General features: G+C 45.0%; 1 protein-coding gene across 1 annotated transcript in view; it reads left to right on the forward strand.

Moving 5' to 3' along the window:
* pygb (phosphorylase, glycogen; brain) overlaps positions 1-16,417 on the forward strand; it is a 155,527-nt gene that overhangs the window by 125,916 nt on the left and 13,194 nt on the right. Inside the window, exons 16-18 of the mRNA XM_068044523.1 lie at positions 6,039-6,180; positions 12,858-13,065; positions 14,041-14,175. Coding sequence (XP_067900624.1) covers positions 6,039-6,180; positions 12,858-13,065; positions 14,041-14,175 — 485 coding nt within the window. The remainder of the gene's footprint in view (positions 1-6,038; positions 6,181-12,857; positions 13,066-14,040; positions 14,176-16,417) is intronic.

Below are 16,417 nucleotides of genomic sequence, written 5' to 3' on the forward strand. Positions count from 1 at the left end.
CTTCGGAGAATACTTGGCATCAGGTGGCAGGACTATATCTCCAACACAGAAGTCCTTGAAGCGGCCAACATCCCCAGCTTATACACCCTACTGAGTCAGCGGCGCTTGAGATGGCTTGGCCATGTGAGCCGCATGGAAGATGGCAGGATCCCCAAAGACACATTGTACAGCGAGCTCGCCACTGGTATCAGACCCACCGGCCGTCCATGTCTCCGTTATAAAGACGTCTGCAAACGCGACATGAAATCGTGTGACATTGATCACAAGTCGTGGGAGTCAGTTGCCAGCATTCGCCAGAGCTGGCGGGCAGCCATAAAGACAGGGCTAAATTGTGGCGAGTCGAAGAGACTTAGTAGTTGGCAGGAAAAAAGACAGAGGCGCAAGGGGAGAGCCAACTGTGCAACAGCCCCAACAAACAAATTTCTCTGCAGCACCTGTGGAAGAGCCTGTTACTCCAGAATTGGCCTTTATAGCCACTCCAGGCGCTGCTTCACAAACCACTGACCACCTCCAGGCGCGTATCCATTGTCTCTCGAGATAAGGAGGCCCAAAGAAGGTCGTAACACTGTCCACACAAAGGCTGCATTAGTTATGGGGACTGTAATTCCAGTGCCTCTGTGTCTGCAACAGGACAGGTATATGGAGCAGAGCCTGCAGAGCGGGGAAGCTCTGCGCGGAGGGAGGAGAAGGGCTCTCCACAGAAGGCCCTATCCAGCCAGGATTTTCAGGGAATACTTTTCATATCTGCTGCTCAGCTAGGACCAATGCCTGAGGTGCTTGAGATTCACCAAGGAGATGGCTGTAGGGTGAAGGCCATCTGTATCACCTTGGCCCTAAACTTTTACGCAACCGGATCCTTGCAGGCCGGAGCAGGCAACATTGCAAACATATCCAGTTCGCTGTCCATTGCTACATCTGAGAGATGATAGGGGCCCTGTATGTGAGGAGAGGTGAGTAATTTGTCTTCTTTCTAACCAGAAAAAAACAGGATGAAAGGACATGTGACTTTACCAAGATAGTGGGATTCCCAATAGTGCAGGAGACATCGTGGCTCTGCGGACCCCACATGCCAACAGGAAAATGTAAAATGCAAAAGATTCCATTCCATTAATGTGCAGTTGGTGTGTGACCATGGCCAAACCATCAGGTCAGTGACTACTCACCATCCTGGCAGCAGCCACAACGCCTTTCACCTGAGGCAGTCTGCAGTTCCCATTGTTTCCAAGCCACCACGCAGAGCCAGAGGCTGGCTGCTTGGAGAAATGAGTTACGCACTGTACACAAGGCTCATAAACCTCCTCCACCACCGGTCCACAGGAGGACATACAACGAGAGCCATGCTGCCATCAGAAACATCATTGAGCAGACCAACAACGTTTTTAAACAATGGTTCTGCTGCCTGGATCACTTTGGGGTGAGGTGGGGTGGACCCCTACAATATTCATCGGAGCGTGTCTCCCAAGCTTATAGTGGTCTGTTATGTTCCCTGCATCCTCACTATTATGAGGGCACAGCCACTGCCACCAAGCATACAGAGGCCACTTCGGAAAGAGGAGGAGGCATCTGAGACCCCTTCACTCAACACTGGCTGTCCACGAGCACCTGCTGAGACTCCGGTTCCCTTAGGACATCATCCCTTCATCACCATTGGTCCTCTACTCCCCACCTTCTCATCTATTAGTGACATCCCATTACAGCATTAGTTTGGCCAAATTCCTGCAATAAAAGCCACCATCAAAGGCCCTTCCGTAACACCTTTATCCAGTAACACAAAAGAAACTCAACTATTCAGTCCTTTGCATTCCTTTAGTGCCTCTCTTGCAGATGCCTTTGCCTGTGCTAGTGCTCTTCGGCAGTGCTATCCCTGTGGCTGCAGCGTGGCTGGTGGAAGGCTACTGACTTTCACTGTAATGGCCTGCTCGGGTCTGCAAATAAGACCCGACCCGAGCCCGACAGAACCCCATCCGACCCCGAGCCTGACCCAGCCTGAGTCCTTCCATTTTTTCCTACGCCCGACCCAACCCGACCATCAGTTAACCTACCTTCCATTTTTCACTTTGTTCCTTACCTGCAGAAGCTTAAAATAACTGTAACAAAACCACCTTTAAAGTCCAAAAAGTAAATTAATATTAGAGTCACATACCTGAGGTGGTGATAGAGAATGTCAGAGCCAGCCCGACCTGACCCGAACCCGACACATGTCATCAGGTCCCGTCGGGTAGCAGGCCTTTATTTCACTGGGGGAGCCTTGCAGGCGGCCTCAAGCAACACTGGGCCTACAAGGCCTTGCTTCAGACTGCACCACCTTGGCATTGATGACAGCAGTCTGGGTTGGCTGACTGAGAGGCAACATCAAGAGGACTGTTGGAGTGCAGTGGTAGGAGCACAAATACGGTCATCCTGAGAGAGGACAGCAGGTTTATGCTCCAGGGTGCCACTGCCACTCTCCCAAGGCAGCACTTCAACAATCCTAGTAACCTGTTGGAGGACATATTGCTGGATTGACACGAAAGCTTATAAATGAGAACTGAAATCTGTAGCCATGATGACAGCAGTCTGACTCTGCATGACGGCAAGAATGGATCTCGTGAGTTCCATCTGAACTGCCATTGCAGCACTGAGACATTGATAGTGTAAGATTTAGGTTCGGAGTCACAGATACCCAAAGGAGGGGGTTGAGCTGATAATGTGATATTGAAGCAGTTTATTAAGAAGCAACAGTTTAAATATAATGTATATTAAGAAGCAATAGTTTAAATGTGATGATGCGTAACCTAAATGGACAGAAAAGACATACGACAGGTTGGAAAGATTACAGTTCCCAGATCATGAGGTGGGGCAGAATGGTGTTGGCAGTCTCCCCAATGGATGAGGCAGGTGAGATGTTGGTGGTCTCTTTGGTCCACAGGGTCCCAAGTCTTTTTGAGCTAACCAAAGTGCTAGGCTATAGCCTAACACTCAGCGAAGCCAAGTTTTAGTAAGCTCTCCTTCTGTCCGAAGAAGACTGACGATTTCCATCCCGAGCACATGTTTATATGCTTTATTTCTTGGGACTGGTAGTTTACCCTATGTCAATAACTTGTTTGATTCCAATTGCCCAATCATCGAGGGACAGATACTAAAAGTGAACTCCTCCCATGCTCATCACTCTGTCTCCTGAAGTCACCTTTCACCTTATCTCGTGCTTGTTATCGTTTGTAAACTTCAGCCAGACACTGGTCTAGAGAGGGTATGAGGCTCCAACTTATCAGCTTTCGGAATGTCTTGTTTCAGAGCCAGTGCTAGAGTCATGCTAGAGATAATAGGCGTACGCTGTCCGGTACTTGTCCGCTCTGGCTGACTGCTATAGAATCTTTATTAAGAGAGAGAGAGCTATTTCTATAATATTCAATTAATCTTCTTAAGATTTTATAAGTGTATTAGACAGCCATTTCTTACAGTGGCTTGTGCCTGTGCTGCAGTGGAAGCTGAGACAATAGCCACCAGATGCTGCATTACTTTTGGATCCACAAATGCTGCATGGAGTCAGCCACTGCTTCCATGGTGGAAAAGATCGGTTCCATGCACTGTGCCACATTAGAGCCGAACTCCTCCATGCTCCTTGACAGTGACAAGACGCTGTCTGGCAGGCCTGCCAATGTGCATGGTTATCAGCATTCTGCTATAGGCTGTCCCATCGAAGTCCTCATCTGAGTCCCATGTAGCAGAATTCATCTGTGACCATGCTCTCCAGAGAGCTGGCAAATGAACTGTTCTATCCCTCTGGCCTGGCCGCAGCCCACTCGTGCTCGGTGATTCACTATGTTCAGATCCCAACAATATGCTACCCTCTAAGATGCGCGTACTGTCAGTATCTGAGATGGTGGCTGCGAATGTCAGATCAAGTGATGCCGCTTCAACATCGGAGGTTCACTGCCGATCTTGCCCTTCCTCCTGAGGCTGCAATAGCAGTCCATGCAGCAGTTCTTGAGTATCTGAAAGCAGAAAATCAGAAGGGGAGGATTAAGGTGAGGGAAGTGGGGTGGGATGGCGTGGAAAGCAAGAGGTCCACGGTCACATCTTCGGCAGCTTGCACTTCATGTCAGTTAGCAGGATAAGGATGACGTGGGGTTTGAGAAGAGCCATAGTTAGAAACATACTGTCATCCTGAATGATCTCGCTGATACTTGATGCCAGATGCAACGGCCTCTACCACAGCTGGTCCATGGTGTGGAGTACAGTCTACTGCAATGAGCTTAAGTGATGCGCATCAGTTATGAGCCACCTTGTCCTACAAGAGAGAGGGAAGAATGTCAGTGATTGTGTTGCACTTTGTTTGGAAGATGTGAATAGCTGGAGGTGTGTAGAAGAAGCGAGAGGTGGGTGTGAGGCTGGAAGGTGTGTGAGAGAGTGAGATAGAGTATTTGAATGTTAAGGCTGATTCCTGACTGCTAGGGACTGCAAATGAGTCAGTGATGGGGGTATGTTGCAGTGAACAGCGAGAGAGGTTGGTGATGTGTTGGGTAGAAGATGGCATGTGAAGATGCAGTCACTGACCTTGACCACTTGTGTGAGGATATTGAACCTACGGCACTACTGCCAGGTCCTTGGTCAAGACTCTGAATTAACCTCCCTGGTCACACCCTTCCTAGGGTGCTCTTCAGAGCTTCCAGTCCCTTTGTGGAAACATGGCTTCTTCTGCTGTCAGCCAAAAGGACTAAGGCCTCCAGTGCCGCATCCGAGAATCTGGGAGCTCTCCCTTTCCTGTTGCTCCATCTGGGGTACTTTTCTTTCCATCCAGTTCGTGCAGAGACTGTCATCAGCAGCTTCCTTCTAATGACTGCAGCTGCCCTCCAAGAAAGGCAGGCTGCCTTTAAAAGGTGCAGGCTAGCTGGGATACGTCCTTGCCACGCACGATGCTGGGCCCCCTGTTGAGCGTTCAGCCAGACAGCAGCTTGGATTGCACTTGGCCGAATATTACAATCATGGAAATGAGGAGGCAGCACAAAGTTTGCGTGCTGCCTGTCTCAGTCAGACCGGGCGCAGGTGAATTGCAACCCCCCACACCTGAAAATGTGAGCAAACCAATTTCTAGCTGTTTAACTTTCATTTGTATCTGTCGTGTTTGTACTTCTAATTATGACAATTGTAACAAGTGCAAGTTCCGAAGAAGGGTCACTGACCCGAAACGTTAACTCTGCTTCTCTTTCCACAGATGCTGCCAGACCTGCTGAGTGACTCCAGCATTTCTTGTTTTTATTACTTTGTTGGCCTTTATCTCATGGGGGCTGGAATACAAAGGGATGGAAGTTATGTTATGGTTGTATAAAATTCTGGTTAGATCCTATTTAGAGTACTACCTTCGGCCCAGTCACTGCACTTCAAGAAGGATATATTGACTTTGGAAGGTGTACAGTGCAGATTTGGCATAATAATGCTGGGGGTAAAGGGCCAAATTATGAGGACAGGTTGCACAGACTGTATTCTGTTGCCTTGAGTATAGATTAAGGGATGATCTTTTGAGGTATTTAAGATGATTAAAGATTTTGATAGGGTAGCTAGCGGGAATGTCCAAAACAAGGAGGAATAACCTTAAAATTAGAGCAGGACCATTCAGGGGTGATGTTAGGAAGCATTTCTTCAAATAAAGGACAGTGGAAATTTAGAACTGTCCCTCAAAAGGCTGTAAGCCTAGGTCAATTGAAAATTTCAAAACTGAGATTGATAGATTTTGTGATATGGAGCCAAAGCGGGTAGGTGGAGTTAAGATCAGCTATAATCTAATTGAATGGTGAAAGAGACTTGAGGGTTAAATACCCTACTCCTGTTCCTATGATCCTACCTTGACACAGGATCAGGCTGATGAGATATATGTATATATTTTACATATGTGTGTGTGTATATTTATATAGATACGTATATATTTCATTGTATCTTGACAATTTGCCAACTGGCCCATTTATTTTCATATATCCATTTTGCCAATAAAGTTACTGGATGTTTCTTGTACAGGTTGGGCCATGCTACCTGCTCATTGTGTTTCCCCTGGTCCTTTACAGGCAGCTCCAGGCTATCATATGGCCAAGATAATCATCAAACTCATCACTTCTGTTGGAAATGTCGTCAACAATGACCCAATTGTGGGTGACAGATTGAAGGTCATCTTCCTGGAGAACTACCGGGTGTCTCTGGCTGAGAAAGGTAATGCAGACAGAGTCACAGGAATCTAATCCTCTTGTACTTGTGTTTAAATTTGTTGGCTATTGCCAGAGAGGAAACGAAAACCATGAGACATGGTTCTAATCAGTCAGATTTCCAGAAACTGTAAATTTATGTAATAATATAGTAAAACAACAACATAGGAACAAATGAAAGCAAAATACTGCGGATGCTGGAAATCTGAAATAAAAACAAGAAATGCTGGAACCACTCAGCAGGTCTGGCAGCATCTGTGGAAAGAGAAGCAGAGTTAATGTTTCGGGTCAGTGACCCTTCTTCGGAACTGACAAATATTAAAAATGTCACAGGTTATAAGCAAGTGAGGTGGGGGTGGAGCAAGAGATAACAAAGGAGAAGGTGTAGATTGGACAAGGCCACATAGCTGACCAAAAGGTCATGGAGCAATGGCAAACAATATGTTGAAATGTGTTGAACATAGGAACAAAAGCAGCCATTCAGCCCCTCAAACTGCCATGTTCTTATTATTAGTCCTGGCTTCTGAATTACTAGTCCAGTAATATAAACACACTACTGTACCAGTACATACTGCTGCAACAGAGTTAGTAATGGTGGGTGGTGGGTCAACATTATCTATTCATGGAAGCAAGCTAAGATTAAATAGTAGAGACGTGAGATGGATGAATGTTCTGTTTATTCCGCCATTCAATTAGATCATTATGATCTGTATTTTAACTCTTATCTACCTGCTTTAGCTCCTTAACCCAACATCAATCAGTCTCAGTTTTGACATTCTCAACTGACTTGGCCTCAACAGCTTTTGGGGGTGGCGGGGGTCAGGCGGGAGGGGGAAGTGTTCCAGATTTCCACTACCCTTCGTGTGAAGAATTGCTTCCTGACATCACCCTCAAATGGCTTAGCTCTCGTTTTAATGTTATGTCCCCTTGTTCTGGATGCCCCCACCAAAGAAAATTGTTTCTTAACTGAAGACTTCTGATATAGATGTTTAAAAAAGCTTCAACCCTCAAGAGCAAAGTATGAACGAGAAAAGTTCGTTACCATTCTAAGCCTGCTCTTTCCACAGGCCAGCTACAAACTATCCTATTGTAGACTCTACCCTGTCAATTTAACCTCACAGGGGAAAGTTCTATATAAATACACCCTGATCCCAGAGATAAATCAAGGACAGAACATTCATCCATCTCACCTCTCCACTATTTAACCTTGGTCTCTTCCATGAATAGAATACATTAACCCACCACGACGAACTCTGTTGCAGCAATATGTATGGGTACAGTAGTGTATTTGTTATGTCATTGGACTAGTAATTCAGAAGCCTGGACTAATAATCAGAAGAACGTGAGTTCAAATCCCACTGGCGGTTTGAGAATTGAATGCAGTTTTTAAAAAAAAATGTAAATAAAAAGCTTCTATCAGTAAAAATGGCTCTGAAACTGTCAAATTGTCAGAAAAACCCAACAAGTTCACCCGTGTCCTTTTAGGGAAGAAAATCTGCTGTCCTTACTTAGTCTGGGCTACATAGAGTCCAGTCCCACAACAATTTGGTTGACTCTTTACTACCCTCGGACGTGACCTAGCAAGCCGCTCATTTGTACCAAACTGCTAGAAGCCCCATCACCCACCTTGTTAGGGCAGCTAGGGATGGGCAATAAATGCCATCCACATTCCAAGAATTTTTTTTTTTAAAGTGCACCATTATTGTCGCAGACTATACCTATCTTTCATCACCCATCTCATCCCCAATCAGACATTCAACAGCTCCTTTTCGAAAAGGGTAGTCAACATAGGATCAAGAACTATTGTCAAGGTATTTATTATTCAGTTTGGGGAGGTGGTACTGGCAGGGGAGTATGGAATTTTTAATCTTTTCTGAGACTTGCTAACTTCGAACATGTGTTCTTTGATCAAAATTCTTAATTGAATTGTCCATTTGCATTTACATGAATTAATCCAGTCAGCGAAAGCGCTTCAGCTCTTAAGGCTCTTTCTGTAATTTAGAGGCCTAAGACTGGTATTATTCTTGTCAGTTTTTTCAAAGCCTTCTCAAGTGCACCAATATCATTTTTTAAAAATTCGCTCCTGAGAAGCGAGCATCGCGGGCAAGGTCAGCATTTATTGCTCATCCCTAATTGCCCTTGAGAAGATGGTGGTGAGCTGCCTTATTGAACTGCTGCATCCATGTGGTGTCGGTACATCCACAGTGGTGTTATTGAGGGAATTCCAGGATTTTGACCCAGCGACAGTGAAGGAACAGCAATATAGTTCTAAGTCAGAATGGAGTGTGACTTGGAAGGGAACTTGCAGGTGGTGGTTCCCAAGTGTTTCCTGCCCTTGTCCTTCTAAGTGATGGAGATCACAGGTTTGGAAGGTGCTGTCGAAGGAACCATGGTGAATTGCTGTAGGCATCTTGTAGGTGGTACACACTGCAGCCACTGTGCACTGGTGGTGGAGGGAGTGAATGTTTAAGGTGGTGGATTGGGTGCCAATCAAGTGGCTGCTTTGTCTTTGATGGTGTTGAGCTTCTCGAGTATTGTTGGAGCTGCACTCATCCAGGCAAGTAGAGAGTATTCCAACACACTCCTGACTTGTGCTTTGTGGACAGGCTGTGGAGAGTTAGAGGGTGAGTTACTCTCCACAAAATTCCTAGCCAATAACCTGCTCCGGTTGCCACAGTATTTATATGGCTGATCCATTTCAGTTTCTGGTCAGTGGTAACCCCCAGGATGTTGTTGGTGGGGGATTCAACGATGCTAATGCCATTGAATGTCAAGGGGAGATGGTTAGATTCTCTCTTGTTGGAAATGATCATTGCCTGGCACTTGTGTGGCACGAATGTTACTTGCCACTTATCAGTCCAAGCCTGAATGTTGTCCAGGTCTTGCTGCATGCGGGCATGGACTGCGCCAGTATCTGTGGAGTTGTGAATGGTAGTGAACACTGTGCAATCATCAGCGAACATCCCCACTTCTGACCTTATGAGTGCGGGAAGATCATTGATGAAGCAGCTGAAGATGGTTGGGCCTAGGACAGTAACCTGAGGAACTCCTGCAGCAATGTCCTGGAGCTGAGATGATTGCCTTCCAACAACCACAACCATCTTCCTTTGTGCTAGATATGACTTCAACCAGTGAAGAGTTCTCCCCCAGTAGTGTGTCCAATACTGAACAAAGTATTCCAAATCTGGCTTAGCAGGTGATTGATAAAACGTTAGAATAATCTTTTTTTGGCACGTGCAGGCCGAGCTTTGCGGAGCCTCAGCGATATTAAACATGGCCGGGGCGGACCGTTCCCCACCAATGACATGGAGGGGGTGGGCAGTCTGCCCCCCGGCAACGGTGTCAGGCGCCACTGTGCAGGCACCAATGCCATTTTTAAAGGGCTTCAAGCCCTATATTACCATTTAAATTTTTAAAGATAGTGTTTGCAAAAATTGAAATAAATTTATCCTGACCCTCTTCCCGCCCCCCACCCCCCAAAAGAACCATGGAAATAAAAACCTCCCCAAAACACTTGCCTTGTGCTCCTGACCTCCCCACCACCGCCCCCCTCCCCCCGCCCAAAGTTCATCAACTTTAAACTTTACCTCTTCCCACCACCCCCAGACCAATGAAATTAGTTTTACCCTGCTCCCCTCCCACTGCACGGGGATCCAAAGGCACGTCAGCACCGGCCACCGGCACCAATGTGGCACCGGAACAGACGGTGGAAGCGGGTAAATCATTTATTCATTCATTTGCATTTATTTAAATATTTAGATTTGGCTCCCGACGCCAAGTGGTGGGGGGGCCATCACGAGGCCTCGGCGCCACCAGCAATATCAGGCTGGGCCCGCCTGGCATTGAGGCCCATGATGTGCCTCTGCCGAAGGCATTTTCAGGACCCCCCCTGCCATGACCCCCTGACGTCAGGGGGGCTGTAAAATCTAGCCCACCATGTCTTTTATGCCATTGTTAACACAATTTGTTGAGGAGAGGTAGCCATTAACGCAGAATGTGCCTTTTACATCTTAACGCCTTCTCCAAGGCTGGACCAGACATGAAGATTGACTCAGGGTTCTTTAGTTTCCATGTGTATTGGTAGTACAAGATAAGGTCACCTGACCTCTTGACTCCATCTTGTTTTTCAGGAAAAGTGCCAGTTTTTGGGTTTGTTTTATACGTTCGTTATATAGTTCATCATTTCTCCATGCATGAGTGCATATATAGCATCTTTTAAATGTAGTAAAATGTCACAATGTGCTTCACAGTAGCATTATCAGACACAAATTTGTCACTTAAGCCACATGAAGAGATATTAAGGACAGGGGACCAAAAATTTAGAATGTCTTAAAGGAGGAGAAAAGGGTAGAGAGGCATACAGGTTTATGGAGGGAATCTCAATATTTGGGTTTGATTTCTGGAGGGTGGAGAATGGGAGGCCAGCCAAGGAAGCATTTGAGACAGCAAAAGCATAGATGACATTTCAACACCAACAGATGGACTGAGGCAAAGGTAGAGCAGGGTAATATCCCAAAAGACGAAGTTGTTGGACCCTGAAAAAATGTGCTACCAAGACACAGTACACACCCAGCGAGTGCTGTATTGTCCTGTAGTTGGGTGGCTCTGCGTCAGTTCCTAGGTTGATATCAAGCTGCAGGCCATTAAAAACAAACCGTTTGTTGTTGGATAGCATGGTTTCCTCCTTTTCATTGACATCATGGGATAACCTTGTAGGGAAGTAGACATTTTCCATGGAGTAGTAAAGTTGACTTAGAATTGTACAGCACAGAAGGAGGCCAATCAGCCCATCTTGCCTCTGTCAGCTCTTTCAAAGAGCTATCCAATTAGTCCCACTATACTGCTCTTTCCCCTTGACCCTACAATTTTTTCTTTTTCAGGTGCTTATCCAGTACCGTTTTGATCATTACAATTGAATCTGTTTCCACCAATTTTTCAGGCAGATCATAACTTTTTTTTTCCCCAGGAGTCAGTGAGGACTTTGAGCACAAATTCCTTCCATGATTTTCTTTCACTTTTTAAGGAGCAATATACCAAACCACCCAATCAATGAAACACTTACATATGTTGTTCATTTCTTCCAGTAGCATTAAAGAATAAGCTCAGTACAATTAAGTAAATTATAGGCAAGCTGAACTGTGACTTTCACTCAAAGGTGTTAGCTTATTACTCAAACTAATGACAGAAAACGAGCATTAAAAAAATTCTATATTTGTCTCGGGTGTCTGCGGTAGCACTCAAGCCTCTGAGTCAGAAGGTTTCAAGTGTGTTTCAAGGTGGGCTCAAGTCCACAGGTTTGAGCACAAAATCTATGCTGACACTCCAGTGCCATATTGAGGGAGAGCTGCAATCTAGGATGAGAAGTCAGACCGAGGCCCCACTTCTCCTCTCAGATGAATGTAAAGGATGCCACGAAACTATTTCAAAGAAGAGCTGGAGAGTTCTTCCTGGTGTCCTGGCCAATATTTATCGCTCAAGCAACATCACTAAAATATATAATCTGGTTATTATCATATTGTTGTTTGTGGGACCTTGCTGTGCGCAAATTGCCTGCTGCATTTCCCTACATTACAACAGTGAACGACACTTCAAAAGTAGTTCATTGGTTGTGAAGTGCTTTTGGATGTCACAACATAGTGAAAGGCGCTATATAAATGCAAGTCTTTCTTAATCTGATGTGATAATGAAAAAACTACTAACAGGAACTGGTACAAACATTTCTCTAAGTTTTGAATTGGACTTTTCGAGGACTGCAACAATTACACAACCATATTTGAAGCAGCTAATATGGTCCCATCCAAATTGAATGAAGAATAGATTCCATTCAAGACCTCCAGAAATGGAGAGCAATAGACTACCTTTTAGATCCCTCGTGCTGGGGGCATAAAATTTGCTGAGGATATCTGGATATATGGCCAGGTGGCAAACCAAAGAGGAAAAACCTTACTCAGAGACTAGAATCAAAATTTGTGAGTAATACATAATGCATATTGGATAAGGAAACAACAGAACAGTGAAAGGATGTTCATTAGAATAAAGGACTGTTGGTTATTCATTAAAACTCTGCTGCTTGTATCCTAACTTGCACCAAAGCTTATTCACCCACCACCTCCTGTGCTTCCTAACCTATGATGGTTCCCAGTCTCTCAATGTTGCAATTTTAAAATTCTCATCCTTTTTAGATCCCTTGCTCCTCCCCATCTCTAACCTCTTCCAGCCCTACACCCCTCCCCCCCACCCCCCCCGAGATTGCTACTATCTTCCAAATCTAGCCTCTTGTGCATCCCCCACTTCCTTTGCCCCACCATTGGCAATTGTGCCTTCAGTTGTCTAGGTCCTAAGCTCTGGAATTCCCTCCCTAAACCTTTCCACCGCTCTCATCTCCTTTAAAAGCCTCCTCAAAACCTACCACTTTGATCAATTTTTGGTCACCTGCCCTAATATCTCCTTAGATGTCTCGTTGTCAGTTTGTGTCTAATTACATTCCTCTGAAGGGCTTGGGGATGTTTTACTACATTAAAGGTGCTATATAAATGCAAGTTGTTGTAGAGTGGAGCTAGAATTTGAAAGAATCAACCCAGCAAAGGTGGAAACAAAGCATTTCCAACATTTGTAAAACAGTAGAGCTAAGCTGTTGCTTTTTTGCCTCCCCCCCCCCCCCACCATTTTCATTTCTCGTAACAGTGATTCCTGCGTCCGACCTGTCTGAGCAGATTTCAACAGCCGGTACAGAGGCCTCGGGCACTGGGAACATGAAGTTTATGCTGAACGGAGCCCTAACAATAGGAACCATGGATGGTGCTAACGTAGAAATGGCAGAAGAGGCGGGAGAGGAGAACCTCTTCATCTTCGGGATGAGAGTGGACGATGTCGAGGCACTTGATAAAAAGGGGTTGGTAATAAATTAACAGATGATGACTTGCTCCAACACACAGATGAGATCTATGTCTTTATTGAATGTCAGTCATGGTTCAGTAGTAGCACTCTTGTCTGAGTCAGAAGGTCATGGATTCAAGCCCCACTCCAGAGACTTGAGCACAAAATCCAGGTTTACACTCCAGTGCAGTACTGCTGTGTTAGATGTGCAAACTTTTGGATGAGACGTTAAACAAAGGCCCTATCCATCATCTCAGGTAGACATAAAAGATCCACCGGCACTAATGGAGGAAGAAGAGCAGGAGAGTTCTATTCGGTGTCTTGGCCAACATTTATCCCTCACTCAGCACCACTAAGAACCGATTATCTGACCATTATCACATTACTGTTGGTGGGACTTTGCTATGCACAAATTGGCTTCTGCGTTTCCTACGTTAGAACTGTGACTTCAATTCAAAAGTACTTTGTTGGTTGCAAAGTGCTTTGCAACGTCCTCAGGTCGTGAAACGCATTCTATAAATGCAAGTCTTTCTTTGTCAACATATTGCTCTGCTTGTCTGTCTGTTCCTTTACCATTTTACACAGTGAAAGTAATTGTGAATTGTAAATAGTATTTGAAACTTCCATTTGTAGATAACTAGTCCCCATGGACACAGTCCAAATCTTGTCCCATCAGTATTCCTCTTGCATGATGCAGGGAGGAGCATTGCTGTGAAAGTCGGTCATTCTTGTTGCAATATTTGCCCAATGGTATTTCTAGTTCCTCACCTGTATCAAATAGTCCATAACAGAGCACTTGACTGCCCAGGAAATGTTTTAGCTGCATCTTATAGGGATATGTGCAAAGACGGGTAAATGGAGTTGAGGTGCAGGTCAGTCATGAATAGCGGAACATGTTTGAAAAGCCAAATGGCCTCCTCCAGTTCCTTAATTGCGCCTGTGGAAGAAGAGCTTGTGTACAACTTACTCTTTGATTTTGTGTCCTGTACAGGTACAATGCCAGAGACTACTTCGACAAGCTGCCAGAGCTGAGGCAAGCCATGGATCAGATTAGTGGTGGATATTTCTCCCCTAAAGAGCCAGAGCTGTTTAAAGACATAGTTGATATGTTGATGCACCATGACAGGTAACTGGCATCAGACAGATGCACCCACTGATGGATTACCCACTGGCACATACAGCACGATGGCCATGTTACTGAACGAGTAATCTAGAGACAAGAGTTCAAAACCTATCTGGGCAGTTGGAGAATTTGAATTTTTTTTAAATCTGGTAAAAGTGGCCATGAAGCTGTCAGATTGTTAAAAACCCAACTGGTTCACTAGTGTCCTTTAGGGAAAGAACTCTGCCTCCTTACCCAGTCTGCTCTATATGTGACTCCAGTCCCACACTAAAATGGTTGACCCTTAATTGCCAGTCTGAAGTGACCTAAAAAACCACTCAGTTGTACCAAACTTGGGCAACTAGGGATGCCTGCATCCCAAGAATGATTTTTTTTTAAGTGCAATACACTAATATATTTTAGTATTTTCCTAGCTTTTATCCTTCCCTGCTGTATGTTGAAATTCCCACATGTTGAAAAACTGCACCCTCCAGAATCCTGTAGCAATTACCAAGTTTCAGGACATAATTCCACAATAATTTTTAAAATACTGTCTTACAAAATGTTTACTTGATTACTTTTGTTTAAATAAACATTCTGACCTATTTAATAAAAGTATATCGTACAAGTATATCAGGGCCCTTTTGTGTTGCTTTGGTATTAATAATAACTACCATTTCCCACCAAGCTGTTAAACTTCACCTAGCCAGGTCAGACAGGTTCTAAGTAAATAGTAAATAACTAATACCTGGTGTAACAATAACTTGGGTTCTGAATTGGTTTGATGCTTGATACTAAGTCCTGGCAAGATAGGTCCTCATGTTCCCATCCAGTACAGCTGAGATGAGAAACCAACTAGAAAAGGCCTGTCAAAACTATAGCGTGATATTCCATGACATCGAAAGTTGATGTTCTGACATTCAGTGCCATTGAGCCGTCAGAGAAAGTATCTGTCGTGTGCCTCAAAAATTTTTGCCGTAGTTTCCTAGTTATGTTTATGTAATAAATTCACAGAGAGACCTGAGAGGCAATATGGATGGAGCTCAGGAATAGGAAGGGTGCAGTCACGATGTTGGGGGTTTACTACAGGCCTCCCAACAGCCAGCGGGAGGTAGAGGAGCAGATATGTAGACAGATTTTGGAAAGATGTGAAGGTAACAGGGTTGTGGTGGTGGGTGATTTTAACTTCCCCTATATTGACTGGGACTCACTTAGTGCTAGGGGCTTGGATGGGGCAGAATTTGTGAGGAGCATCCAGGAGGGCTTCTTGAAACAGTATGTAGATAGTCCAACCAGGGATGGGGCCGTACTGGACCTGGTATTGGGGAATGAGCCCGGTCAGGTGGTCGAAGTTTCAGTGGGTGAGCATTTCGGGAGCAGTGACCATAATTCCATAAGTTTTAAGGTACTTGTGGACAAGGATAAGAGTAGTCCTCGGGTGAAGATGCTAAATTGGGGGAAGGCTAATTATAACAATATTAGGCAGGAACTGAAGAATTTAGATTGGGGGCGGCTGTTTGAGGGTAAATCAACATCTGACATGTGGGTGTCTTTCAAACATCAGCTGATTAGAATCCAGGACCAGCATGTTCCTGTGAGGAAGAAAGACAAGTTTGGCAAGTTTCGGGAAGCTTGGATAACACGGGCTATTGTGAGCCTAGTCAAAAAGAAAAAGGAAGCATTTGTAAGGGCTGGAAGGCTAGGAACAGATGAAGCACTTGAGGAATATAAAGACAGTAGGAAGGAACTGAAGCAAGGAGTTAGGAGGGCTAAAAGGGGTCATGAAAAGTCATTGGCAAACAGGATTAAGGAAAATCCCAAGCCTTTTTTATACATATATAAAGAGCAAGAAGGTAACCAGGGAAAGGGTTGGCCCACTCAAGGACAGAGATGGGAATCTATGTGTGGAGCCCGAGGAAATGGGCGAGGTGCTAAATGAGTACTTTGCATCAGTATTCACCAAAGAGAAGGACTTGGTGGATGATGAGCCTAGGGAAGGGAGTGCAGATAGTCTCAGTCATCTCATTATCAAAAAGGAGGAGGTGTTGGGTGTCTTGCAAAGCATTAAGGTAGATAAGTCCCCAGGGCCTGATGGGATCTACCCTAGAATACTGAGGGAGGCAAGGGAAGAAATTGCTGGGGCCTTGACAGAAATCTTTGCATCCTCATTGGCTACAGGTGAGGTCCCAGAGGACTGGAGAATAGCCAATGTTGTGCCTTTGTTTAAGAAGGGTAGCAAGGATAATCCAGGAAATTATAGGCCGGT

Source organism: Heterodontus francisci, chromosome 13 (assembly GCF_036365525.1).
Source record: "Heterodontus francisci isolate sHetFra1 chromosome 13, sHetFra1.hap1, whole genome shotgun sequence".
In the NCBI taxonomy this organism is placed as follows: domain Eukaryota; kingdom Metazoa; phylum Chordata; class Chondrichthyes; order Heterodontiformes; family Heterodontidae; genus Heterodontus; species Heterodontus francisci.